General features: G+C 37.0%; 1 protein-coding gene across 2 annotated transcripts in view; it reads right to left on the bottom strand.

Annotated features, from left to right (window-relative positions):
* LOC121297931 (protein bicaudal D homolog 2-like) overlaps positions 1-13,872 on the bottom strand; it is a 53,950-nt gene that overhangs the window by 20,377 nt on the left and 19,701 nt on the right. For both annotated transcript variants that reach the window (XM_041224567.1, XM_041224566.1), the window contains exon 2: positions 3,895-4,107. In XM_041224567.1, the coding sequence (XP_041080501.1) occupies positions 3,895-4,107 (213 nt within the window). The remainder of the gene's footprint in view (positions 1-3,894; positions 4,108-13,872) is intronic.

The raw sequence follows: 13,872 nt of genomic DNA, 5'->3' as shown, positions 1-13,872 counted from the left end.
AACCGAATTATTTTCGATGTCTTTGTGAAGATTTTCATTTGATGTTTTAATAATGTTTTACTATTAAACTCTGCCCTTTGTTCCAGTGGTAGGGCTCTTCAAGTGTATTCTGTACTTTGATATGCTACAGTAGATGATGCAAGGGAATTAAAGTCATAAATACCTTAGTTAGCTATTTCTTGGAGGTCAGACGAGAATGGACTGTGCCATTCCATAAATAACAGTACAACGTTTTGTTGAGTGAGTGCCTGAATAAAAGGTGCTCTCAGCCTCCAATCAAGAAATACTCAGACCTCAGATGATTCCGACACAAAAATTGTATAAACTGGGACATTCAATGATCGTTTCCACAAATCTATCGTTGCACATTTCTGCTAGATTAAACAGGGACTGACAAATACGGCTTATCTCTGATAATCCTTTCTTTAGTATTTTCAGCTCGATAGATTTATTCAAGGCAAAGCGTGGGCTGCAGTTCAGAAGCCAGCTTTTAACAGAGTTTAATTCAGTGGCAGTGCTGAGATTAGTATAGTGTGGGGCACAAACCAAGCAAGTCCAATGTATAAATACTTTATTATCTCTCTATGCTTAAAAGCAAATGTATTAATCCAACATTAGAAAGGTTATCAGACGTATAAACTGCATAACATTTAGCCTATAAACCTTCACACGTTTTTAAAAGGCAATATTTTAAGGTATCACATTTGACAAAAGTTACTGTGGGGTTTTAAAGTTTCACCTCACACTACTAAAGGCCCAGATTTATTAACATGTTGGGAGACCTGCACACTGAATGTTCTTATTTTGTATTTCTGAATTGCAATGTAATCTACTGTATATTAAGTAGTGTTACAATACATACACATGACCTCGATTAAAAATCTCTTTAGAATAGCTACACTTGATGTTGTTTAAAATACTTTGCAAATCAATTGCTAAATTACAATGTATTATTTAAGCTGTCAAGGAACCAACAGAATTAAAAGTAGAATGAACAGGGTATGCTGAGTGCCATCAACACAGCTGCTGTTAACAGGATGAATCAAGCCCTCAGAATCCAGCAGTCAGCAAGAGCTTCATACTGAGGTGTAAATGAATGTCAATCAATCCTGTGTGCTAATGAAAACATGAACAGCATACCTTCATTCAAAATCATAAACGTCAGGTATCAGGTTTGCACAACAGAGCCTACTTCTTTAAGTTACTCAGTTAACTTCTGCGGTTCTATTCGGTTTCAGTCAGCCTGTCAGTTCTGATTAGGACTTCTGCAAAGATCACACACTCCATGGGTCACGCCTTGACAAATGAGATCATGCTACTACTTAAATTCACACTGGGGGACTTCTAGGTTTTATTGCATGGAAAGAATTATTGTTGGAGGAGGGTGGGTAGAAGGCATCTACGGAACTTTAACTTTTTCCCCATTTGATATGAGTGGTCTTGCAGTAGCTCTTTCCTTGGTATACAGCAATCAAACTCCTTGCTCCTTGCATTTTAAAATGGAGTCTGCAGTTTGACATTCAAATGATATGGACACACACTGTCAAGGTTGAGCTAACATGCTTTGGTGGGGATATGTGACACAATCTGCGTGATACTGGATCACCTGGGAATAGGAAGAGGACATGAAACAGCAGTTCTCCTATTAAAATGTAAACAGAAACTCTAAATAACGTGGCCTTACAGTTTAAATGCTTTACAATTTTAATCAATTCTAGACTAAAAAGCTGTTGTTACAAACTCCTGCAGTCAGCATTTCTGTTTCTGTACAGTGAAAATGACTTTACACAGAACAGCTTGCAGACCAGAAACAGGTTCTGAGAATGATGGGGAGTCTTTCTGCGCTTATCAGCATCTAAACGGTAAAATTACAGGTTGTTCAGCATCCAAAATAAAAGAATACAAGACGACTAAATGTCTGTAATTAGACCTTATATGACAGGTCTCCAGAAAAATAAAGGCAAAGTATTAATAACAACTGTCCTGGGTTTCTGTAAGAAACTGCAACTTGTCTAGACAAACCCCAGAGGTGGGTTTGCCTCTCAGTATCACCATCACAGGAGCACTTCCTGTGATGAACAAAGGCAGCCCACAGCTGGGCTCATTCACCCAGAAATTCATTCCAGGGCAGTGCTGGAAGCATTTCATTAAGCAGCCTACAGTAATCTTTACTCGCCCCAGTAAGAAGGAACACCACTGCTGCTGATACTACTGTACTGTACGTGCAGTTTCCTTGGGCGCAACTCTTCTTTTACCAGTGTGCAATTTAATTTATTTAAGTGCAATTACCTAAAAGAAACACTGGAGATAAGCATCTCTTAAAAAATATTTACTATACTGCAATATGCAAGAACATACTGTCATATAGAACATACAAATGACAACCACTTAGTGATTATTTAATATAAAAAGTACAGCATGTTCCAGATAAAATAGGTGATCTTGTAGCTGTAGCTTTGTTTCTCAAAGGTTCGAAAAATTAACTGCACATGCATATTTTCAGATCTGGCTGTGTAAAGGATTGACCGACAATAACCAGTGCTGGATCAATTTTACGTCTTGAGAGAGAGAGAGAGAGAGAGGGAGAGAGAGAGAGAGATAGCTCAGAAGAAAATGAAGGAGAAAGAGAGGGGGGTGCAGCCCCCCTCCTCCCCCCTCCTCCTCTGGCTAATTCCCTGTGTTCAAACACACTGCAGGGAGAAGGAGGTGCAGGCATTGCGTGGGGAGAGGGAGACGCAATGCAGTCCAGTGTGCTCTCCCAGTGGAGCCGATTTCATGTTCCAGGGAAGGGAGCCACAGTTCACTAGAGGATTCATCAAAGGGAAAACAGGTAGGGGGGAACAAGACACAAGTATATGCCAGACCTCAGCATGACATCCCAACCCCAGCGTATTATCCAGGCTGGTTTCTGCTAAGCAGGACCCATCCAACCCTGCCTGCCCCTGCTGAGGAGCAGCTCTCTGAGGTCTTTACCCAAGTGCTGTCTTACCAAGAGCATCCTTAGCACTCCTCATCTCCTCCAGGACAGCAATCTTCTAACAATTAAGCACAATACTTCAGAAGGAGGATTACAGGATTTACTGGCAAGCTTCTGCTAAATTAAAAGCCTAAATTAAGCACTTGGAATGGCTGACTGGGAAACCGCCCGAGATCAAACGTGTTCCAAACCAGATGATGACAACACTTTGGCTTTGTTGAAACAAGCAATTGGTTTAATTAATACACTCTTAAAACAGGAATCGCAAAGGTTGGCTAAACCTTTTGATTTACCCCAATAGCTCTTCTACAGTGTTACCATGGCTTACCAAGCCCAATTTGCTTAAGTCTCTATGAAGTGTTTTGCCCCATCCTCTGCCAAATCCAAAGGCATCTGCTGCATAATGTTGGACACTGCTATTTGATGTTGAATGTTTGGTACAGCCCTGGTGTATAAAAAAGCAGGGCTGCTGTGTTGGTGTTTTAAAGGGTGTAGTACTGTACCACCCATGTCTCACATGGCTCTAAAAGACTTTTTTCCTGCATCTTGAAATCGCCCTTGTCTGTGCCACACACAGATGTTTTTGCTTTTCTGAACAGCTTTCAATTAACACGCCTCATGAAAAACAGCTGTGATTTACTTAATTTCAAAAGCAAATGGAAGATCCAGGGAAACTTACTGCATGAGTTGGCACTAGCGGTGCTAACAATATGCAATGGCATCTACAGCTTAATTTAGTTGTTTGCGACAGCTGCTAATAACTAACAATTGGGAAGGTATGATATGGGAAAGAGGAAATTAACTGACAGGCAGTATGGGGAAGCCTCTACTGTTACACTGGTTCTTAGAGCAAACAAAATCTAATAGTACTTGAAACCAATTGTGTTGTACTGTATGAAGTCCAGGGTGCATCTTACCTCCCTGATCTCCTGTGCTACGGAGGCGAGCCGATCGTTCTCAGACTCTGCGTTGGCGAGGATATTGCGCATCTGTTTGAGTTCTGTCTGCAGCTCCAGGACCTTCTGCTCATAGTAGGCTTCCTTGGACGCGGACTCCTGGATCAGGGACTCCTCCCGGCTCTCTCCATCCGCAGCTACCTTCTTGTGGTTGGAATACGCTTGTCCGAAGGCCTGGGCATAAAAAAAAAAATAAAAAAAAATGTAATCCTTTCAGCATCAAACATTTCAATTAAGTTAAGCACCAAAACATGAAACACTCCTGAGTATTATATTGCATTGGTACAGTATAACAAGGACATATTTAGCTATCACGAGATAAGCTATTGTATTGCTTTGACAATTGCCTGCCCCATCTCTTTTACTGTTCAGAGAAAAGGATAACATTATAAGTACTGGAACCACAATAATACCATGTGTTTATTGTACCATGAAATCAATATCCTGCACTATAGACAGTTCTAAATTTATTCACTTAAGAAGAGAGTCCTAATGACCCAGAAAGAGTTACTCTGTCACAGATTCAGACTTGCCCGTCCTTATCAAATACCAGACTAAAGGTAAAAACAGCCAACAGGAAATTTATTTAAAAAACTAAGCTATACTCTTATATGCACAAGGGAACCATACTCTAGCTTGGAGAGATTTTTGATTTTAAACAAAATTATTTCAAATCTGATCTAAAATCTTGATTCACCATCTTTTTTTACCACTTTTAAAACAAATACAGGTAAGGATTCATTTAAATATGATTGCTGATTCACAGGTTTTACACAGTGTTAAGAAACCTACTCTACCTAGAGTATAATCTGGTGATTAATTGCCCTATACATGTTATTTCCAAGCACTGAGGTTAGCCTACATGCTGCACAGCTTCATTGACCTGTGAGTCTCTCTACAAGGTCTTCGAAATGGTTCTGTGCCTGCGCTCAGTAGCACTTAAAAGCACACGGCTCCATTTAATGGTCGGTGTCAAGTCATTAAGGGAAGTTTGAAAGAGTTCCTTCCACTGATAATGGCTTGTCTGTGGCCTGTCTGATGGCAGTGCTTCCCGATCAGATCATGTTCGATTAAGTCAAATCCAGGCAAGAGGGGACACAAACATCAATCAGCTGAACTTGGGGCAGAAACAGCAAGCAGAACTCTGGGGAAATTAAAAAAACAGCATGTTCTGGAATAGAAAGAAAAGAGCCATCTGTCCAGACAGTTTCCATCAATTACATTTCAACCGCCCTAGTGCACAGAAGATTAAGAGTTTGAATATTTGAGGCCTTCTTTAAACGTCAAAGCGCTTCTAAAATCAAGTCCCACAAATACAAAAAAAAGAAGTCTTTGCAAAGCACTTTAAACACCCTTTGATTTGGCTGTACACTAAGTAGGTGTGATAAACACGTCTGTGGTCCTTAAGCTATATTTGTTTATACGCATGCACTGCACAGAAATACAGGAGTGTGTCTGTCATGCTGAGGTCTGTACAAAAATATAATATTATACACTAATAAGGAAAAATGACTAATAATGACTACTGATGATTAACATTAACAGTACTGCAGACAACCTGGTAAGGGGACCCAGCTGTAACGAATGAGAACCCTCAGCTGTTGTAAATGAAGCAGTGTGTTTCATCATTACTCATCTACAGTATCTTAGAAAGGACTGTCCCCCATGCATCCATACTGTGTAGGCTGAAACAACAAGGCCCGCATTCTGCAGCTGACAGGACTTTGGCAGGCAGTTACACCATAGGCTGCTCCCTCTGTTCATCTAAATACAACAAACTCAAGAACACAGCTAGAAAAACACTCAGAAAGCAATTGAAATGGAGGCAGATCACCCAGAGATCCTTGCAGCACAATCAGGTTTTCAGTATCTGACTCTGAGACATCACTCATCGTCTCCAGAGGCTTTGTTGGAGATGTAACTGCAACGCTCACTGACTGCAGATGGGTAAAGCAGTACATTTGTGTCATCCCTCTAATACATAAAGCCCTAATGCTGGAATGCAGTTATTTTAAAATATAATGCCATGGGAGGGAAATACAAACCTTTTGTTCAAGATACACAGTCCACATTAAAAAAATCTGTTTCAAATTGTAGGCAAACAAGACTATGACAGTACTTTATCACTGGAGCTGACAAGTGACCCGTCGGATCATGATCCAATAGTAATCTTATTTGTTATTAACGTCTCACGTTGTTGTTAAAGTATACAAAACAATGCAACAGAATCTTTACAGTATACCAATGTCTTTTTTTTTTTTTTTTTTTGTTTTTTTTTTTTTTTTTTTTTTTTTTTTTTTTTTTTTTTTTTTTTTTTTTTTTTTTTTTTTTTTTTTTTTTTTTTTTTTTTTTTTTTTTTTTTTTTTGTTTTTTTTTTTTTTTTTTTTTTTTTTTTTTTTTTTTTTTGTTTTTTTTTTTTTTTTGTTTTTTTTTTTTTTTTTTTTTTTGTTTGTTTTTTTTTTTTTTTTTTTTTTTTTTTTTTTTTTTTTTTTTTTTTTTTTTTTTTTTTTTTTTTTTTTTTTTTTTTTTTTTTTTTTTTTTTTTTTTTTTTTTTTTTTTTGTTTGTTTTTTTTTTTTTGTTTTTTTTGTTTTTTTTTTTTTTTTTTTTTTTTTTTTTTTTTTTTTTTTTTTTTTTTTTTTTTTTTTTTTTTTTTTTTTTTTTTTTTTTTTTTTTTTTTTTTTTTTTTTTTTTTTTTTTTTTTTTTTTTTTTTTTTTTTTTTTTTTTTTTTTATTTTTTTCTTTTTTTTTTTTTTTTTTTTTTTTTTTTTTGTTTTTTTTTTTGTTTTTTTTTTTTTTTGACTTTTTTTTTTTTTTTTTTTTTTTTTTTTTTTTTTTTTTTTTTTTTTTTTGTTTTTTTTTTTTTTTTTTCTTTTTTTTTATTTTTTTTTTTTTTTTTTTGTTTTTTTTTTTTTTTTTTTTTTTTTTTTTTTTTTTTTTTTTTTTTTTTTTTTTTTTTTTTTTTTTTTTTTTTTTTTTTTTTTTTTTTTTTTTTTTTTTTTTTTTTTTTTTTTTTTTTTTTTTATTTTGTTTTTTTTTTTTTTTTTTTTTTTTTTTTTTTTTTTTTTTTTTTTTTTTTTTTTTTTTGTTTTTTTTTTTTTTTGTGTTTTTTTTTTTTTTTTTTTTTTTTTTTTTTTTTTTTTTTTTTTTTTTTTTTTTTTTTTTTTTTTTTTTTTTTTTTTTTTTTTTGTTTGTAAACCTGGCATCAAATCAAAGTATCAGCTACTGTATACACAATGCAACAGAATCTTTACAGTATACCAATGTCTTTTTTTTTTTTTTTTTTTTTTTTTTTTTTTTTTAAATCAGACAAGAAACGCAAACACAATGAACATGCCTAAATCTGTGTTTGTCTTGATTCTACACAATACGTGTGACGGCATTGCTAATTCAATACTTATAAATAGCCTCTGATCAGAAAATTTTGGATTTTAAGATTATATGATTAAGCATTCTTTTCATCATTAATTTAACATACGAGTTCACAATTGTATTGCATAAATGTAAACCAAGTGGTTTATTTTCATCTCTATTTAAAAGCACTGTGAGGGACGGTATTTGTGATTTTATGTCTTATAGTTGGGTGACTAACTATTGTGCAATTTCATGTAGTAATCATGCAAAGTGCAAATGAAGCAAAGGGACAGAGACTTTCAGATTTTCGTGTTTCAGATCTCCTTTTATGGTGTAAGAGTGCACAACCCCTTGACCATCTTGTGTGGTCTTGTAGGTGCTGTGACTTGTGACCAACACACTAAGTCAGCTGCACTAAATTTTCAGGACACTTTAAATCCATTCTGGAAAATGCAGCAGTCTGCACCAGTCTTTCCCCTTTACCAAGATGGGAAGCACCTTGGTGTTAACAGATTGTTCCACTGGCTGCTATCAGCAAAGCAACAAAAACATACTACTGTACACACAAAATCAGAGTCTGCAGCACAAATAGCAACTAGGGGAATTATTCATTGTCGACAAGTGGTCCTTGGATCCCAGTTAGGAAACCTGTGGTCTACATCATTTGCACATCTGAAATGAAATGATTCCCTTTCTGCTCTCGCCCACTGCAGATAAAAAGCAGGTTAACTCCAGGTTAATGGAGAAGGTTCAGGTCTCCTGGGCACGTCGCCAGGAAAGGAGGGCAGCTGCAGACATTAACTGAATGGAAATTATTTTGAATTGGGGCGATTAGAGGAGTCAAAAGCATTCAAAATGTGCTGGGTGTACCAGATGTTTATTTGGAAAACATATATAACAAAAAATCCTACAAATCCTACAGCATGCAGAAGTTCTCAGTTTGTTAGACTTGGTGGTAACTTATCCTAAAGGAGGTTAAAAATCCATTCAGTTACAGTGCAGTCGCTGAATCCCAATGTAGCACAATGGGATCATTTGGTGGTATAATTTCTGAGGTATATTTGATTGGCATGCATGACTATCCCCTTGGGCATTACACATTCCAACCAGCGCAATAGAATGCAAGAAAGTTAATGTACAACAGACACCTTTGAGCTTGTCAGAAGCATTGCAAATGGTCTCTTGTTCAAGCCAAGAACTCATGGAAACATTGTTTCAAACACTGCTTTCCATCGCTCTGCAAAATACTGAAGACAATTCATTTCCAGAGATTACCGTAGATTTGGAACTCTGCCCTCTAGGGTGTACAAACATATTCATTTTAAAAGACTGGATTTTTTTGCAAGAGCATTCATTTTACAAGCTCTCAACAAAGCACTGAGAATTATCTTTGTATTACATTCCGAACCAGACAGCCACAACCACATCATAAAATAAAATGTGAGGCAGACTGAAGTCATGTTAGCCATTCCCACATTAAAATACTAGCTAGAAAGATATATACATTGTGAATCTGCTGATACAGCACATAATCCCCATCTGATACAGGGGATGAATCTGATCACTGAAGCCAAAACTGCCATTAAAGGATCTTGAAGATGGAATAACTGCAAGTTGCTGCTTGTCAGAAAGGTACTACATTTCTATTCAGTATCTGCCATATGGCAGGGCTGTTCAATCACAGGATTTCAAGTGTTTTTGTACATGTTTTCCCACACTAGAAATGGAAATGGCCAGCATCAGAGGAATGGGTTTTCTATTTAAGATGTGGGCTTTGCACAGTAAACAAGGCGTGGAGGTGGTTAATAGGGGTGATTAAGTCAAGCCCTTTCTTTCTGCTCTTGAGATTAGCTTACACTGCGGTTCACATCCTAAACCAGCAAACATCTACAGGAACCCATGGACTAAACTGTGGTAATCTAGCCCAGCAGGGTCACTGGATTCAAATACCTGACATCACAAGCCCTAAATTCCTTTACTTAGCCAAATAGAAACAGGACCTGTCCTAACATTGACCTTTGTTCTGTAGCAGAGGCCACATAAAAGCAGTTGGAACCTAGTTTATTTGTCAAAATACAAACGTTTTGATGAGGAATCCACCCTCTGTAGATGTTATCAATAGCTTGGTTTTGTTCTGTACATTAGTTGGCTGATCACATGAAATAGCAGGTTTATTCAGGCATTTCTGCACCTGGCCGAAAACAAGTAATCCGCTGCATTGCACCTCCTTAACAACGTTCCTGTCTCTGGCAAGTCTGACCAGCAGCGGAAGGCAATGGTTGGACAAATGAATTACTTTAAAAAGGTGCCTGTTGACAATCAAATACTTGACTTATTATAGGATCTGATCTAAAGCTGAGCAGGCTCCAGTGATCCTATGTGAACAACAAGCTCAGCTGTTAGGATGAGCTCATTTTGACTTCTGGGAACATCTGTGTATTTTTATAGCTATTTGCAGCTGGCAGTATTTGTGTCCTGAATACTGCTCAGTATAGTACTGTATAAAATATGACTAAATGGTTTTAGGTACCATGTAATGTAATACTGTTCAGATTATTAAAATATCTACCATATAAGGCATATTGAGCTCTTGCAAAATCTCACCAAAAAAAGATTAGTCAATGCAAAAAGGCCTGGCAGATAATTAGAACAAATGCAACACCCCACAATTAACTGGTTTGGATTTATGCCAAACTAAACCAACGCCTTTGTGAACACAAAAATAAAACACAGTTTTGTTTAATGCCCTAACAGACATGAAGTGCAAACTTGATGTGAAGAAACAGGTTTAAAGTCAACCCCTTCCTGCATTAACATTCACGCTTTTTTGGCAATGCGTCAAAACCAACGCTCCCTGCCTCATGCTTTCGCACATATAATTACTATGCTACTGCACCCCAGCAGAAAATGTCATTGCTTCAGTTTCTTGTGACCTTCATTTGCTCTTTCTGTGCGGGTTGCATTCCGGCACTCTGCTGCTTCACTGGAAAGCACTCTGGTTGCCAGATGCATTCACGGTGCTCTGCACCCAGCCTGCAGCTCACTCTATCCATTAAGAAACAGGGTTTCCAGCACACTGATCAATAAACGTGTTTCCATCATAGTGCAGCGAAGGGCTGCAGCTTACTGAATCTCAAATGTGTTACAACTGTACACTGCATCATGATGCAGCAGTTATCTTTCAGCCACAATACAAGCAAATGAAGAGAGACGCAGATGTTTCGGGTAATAAGAGGCTATGCCACTCGGTTTATACATAGCAGGTTGCGCAGTACTGCGGCATTCCTGTGATTTTGCCAATCAAACATTTTTTCTCTGCAGTGGCAGTAAGATTTTTTTCTACCTCCTGTAGTCCTTTACCATAAAGATATGTGTTTTCATAAAGACTAAGGAAGGTCCTTTTTTTGTTTGGGGTTTTTGAAGAAATATCCTACTATTTAAATGTATTTGTTAATTAAATGTTTTCCAGGCCTCCTAAAAACAATCCACAGCATTTTGAGCAATGTCAAGTGCTTGTGTTTACACACACCGTAAAATCAGGACTGTACATCAGCTGAAACTTCTGGTTAAATAATTAGCAATGGCTCACATTTTCAATGTAAGATTAATTCTTACAGCACTCTTCAAAAAATCATTCAGGGATACTTCCTGTCCAGGTTTACAGCACAGTTTACACCAAACTCAAACCAAGCAAGGTGTTAATTACCTGAGGAAACATTAATTAACACTTTCCTTCACTGAGAAATCACACAACTCAACACCTCATCTGAAGTTAGATGGGATGTGTGAATTATTGGAATGTCTGGGTTGTTAATCTTCAAACATTTACTGCATCCATAAGGTTAGTCTGTCCTCTGCATACATTTAACTGTATGATACATAGAACTAAAGCCAGGTATAAGTATTAAACCTGTATAGCCCCTTGAACTGTATGGAAAATATTCTACTAGTTAAAAGAATCCCCACGAGTTGGAGCCAAACAAGCATTTACTGCAGCATTCCATTCAAATGAGTGGAAGGGTTTCCATACAACGTTCCAAATGTGCTACATCTACAGCAAGTAAAATCATAAAATGGACAAAGGCATTCCTAACGGGAGTGACCTATTTAAAAGCAGTATGGAAGATAAGGTATGTTGCTACAATATGTGGCTTAGGGGTATAGTTACAAAGGGACCGCCTAGTTTTGTATTAGTATTTTTGTATCTGTTCTTAGGCAGTTTCTACAGGGCTCTGAGGTTATGTTAGGGTACCACAGACACTGTAATACTCCTGATGCTCTTTGGATATTAATATTGATCAAGTGAGAAAGCAAAGCCGAAAGGATGCTGTGCTATTTCAGAAGCAGCAATGCCTCAGAGTGTGTCTGAGAGGAGGCAGTATTTCGAAGCGTTTTTAACCCCATGGTTTCCCTACAGAAATGTCTAGCACACGCTTGTGCCTTGTTACCTAGCAATAGCATTAACCAGAACTAACCCATGGGAAGAAGCAATTCAGCATCCCAGATCGCTGTGCGCTTGAAAATATTAAACAGTTTAAACACACAGTTTAATGTACTGCAAAGCTGTAGAGCAGAGTACCCTGTTTTTCACAGTCCAGTGGAAGAGCCTTTACCTTTATCCAGCTGTAAGTCTGCAAGGTAGACTAGACTTTCTCACTACAGAGTGCAAAGATGTCTGTGGCGTACGGGGCAGTCCTTTATAACCAAAAGGAGGGCTGTATGTAATCCTTGAGCCACTCCTGCAGACATCACTGTTACTAACACTGCAACCAAGTTATTAATATATGGGTCAGCTTGCTATCTATTATTCATAGGAACTTTTTCATGAAGAGTTTTGATTAAATCAGGCACACTCATTCAACCTTGTGTACTCCTACATTCATGAAATTATATACATTTACAGTAACAACTTACTGTACAAACTGCAAAAGACAATATTTTTTTCTTCCCAGTGGAGTATACTGTACATGATGTTTTGGTCTAATGTATTTCTCCTGTGGACCTGGACTCAGATTTGGTTTAACTGTATGGGTTTCCCAGTACAGTATGTGACTCACTAACACACACGAGTACGAGTGTGAATGTTCTCTCATCATGTCAGTCACTGCAAAATGTGGCTACAGTATGGAAACACCTTTTGACTAATCACAGAATGCGTTCTGTAAAAAGCATAGTTCAGCAACTACAGTATAAAAAGGCTGGCAGAGTAATGAGACAGCCTGTCTTGATGCATTATCTTTATGAAAAAGCACTGGGATTACATGCAGGTTCTGTAGTATTTGCCCACATGCCACCTTTTTAAACCACTTGCATGGTGAGGTGTCAGTCTTCAGCGCTATACTGACTGAAATACGATAGATATTGTTCTACACTGTAAATCATATGCATACAGATTTCAGCTCCCTGCATTGGTCTGGCAAAACCATTGAATGCTGTTTTAAGTCAAAGGGATCAATTTGACATGCCTGCACAAGCATTAATGTATGTATGACATAGTATCATAATGTATTGTATTGGTAGTGGGCGCTGGGGTATTTTCGCTGCGTGCATTCATCTTACATTTTCTACTTGCCATATAAGCAAGTATGATCAGTAAATAGATGATGATGTCATGATTAGAGAGTACAATTTAGCAGGCTGAAAGCAATTTCTCTGAACAAACTGAAGGCTGAAATGTGTAATCTTGGTCTTATGTAGACATAAACCAGCAATGAAGAACAAAATCTTTCCTGTGCTATTAAAGCTGCTTGAGTGCTGTCATTTCAGGCTTAATGAGACACATCACCCATCTGGAGAGCCGCTTTCAAAACGGAAGGAATCACACATTCTGTAAAATCTTTAGTAGAGTATTAATATGCCAGCCCCAGATTTCAATGCCATTGCATGAGTTTGTTGTATTAAAGCATTTGCAGTAGTGCAGTGGCTCTCAGTAAATCAGTAGATTACCAGTAGACAGCGTGATTTGTGCTTTAATAAAACAGAGCTGTACAAATAACAAAATGAAAAAGGAGGAATCAATCGTGCTATTGTAGGTGGGTAGGTCTGTGCCACGCTGCAGTGAATAAAACATTCCTGTGGCTTTAAAAGCATATCAGTGACTCCAGGACTGAAACTACAGTACTGGAGCCACTAACATGAGGAATTTCAAGTATTTTAAATATAGACCTACTTTCCAAAATGCACCTTTTTTTTCTATACCCGCATGGTAAAAATAGTAATTTAATTTCAGAATATGTGCGAGCGAGAAACTGGTGGTTATTCTGATAACTGGATCACAGCCTTGCATGCAGAAAACTTAATTTGTTAGGAAGAATAGATTTGCATTCACTGTAGCTGTTAATTGGCATCAACAAAAAAGAAGCTGTTTAATTTAATGTACTAATGTATTAATGTACTACAACTTCTACCAGGTTTACTCAATTATGGCTTTTACCCCAGAAAACTAGTAAAGTAATTATGTTAACTGAAGTGTTTTAAAATTTCTCATAAGCATTGTGTAGATCTACTGTCAGACCACAAGCATGTCAAACAAACTTGTTAGGCTACATTCTCTATATAAAAACAGAACATGAGGGGTGTGGAAGCAG

Source organism: Polyodon spathula, chromosome 23, assembly GCF_017654505.1.
Source record: "Polyodon spathula isolate WHYD16114869_AA chromosome 23, ASM1765450v1, whole genome shotgun sequence".
Classification (NCBI taxonomy): Eukaryota; Metazoa; Chordata; class Actinopteri; order Acipenseriformes; family Polyodontidae; genus Polyodon; species Polyodon spathula.
This window is presented reverse-complemented; position numbering and strand designations above follow the sequence as displayed.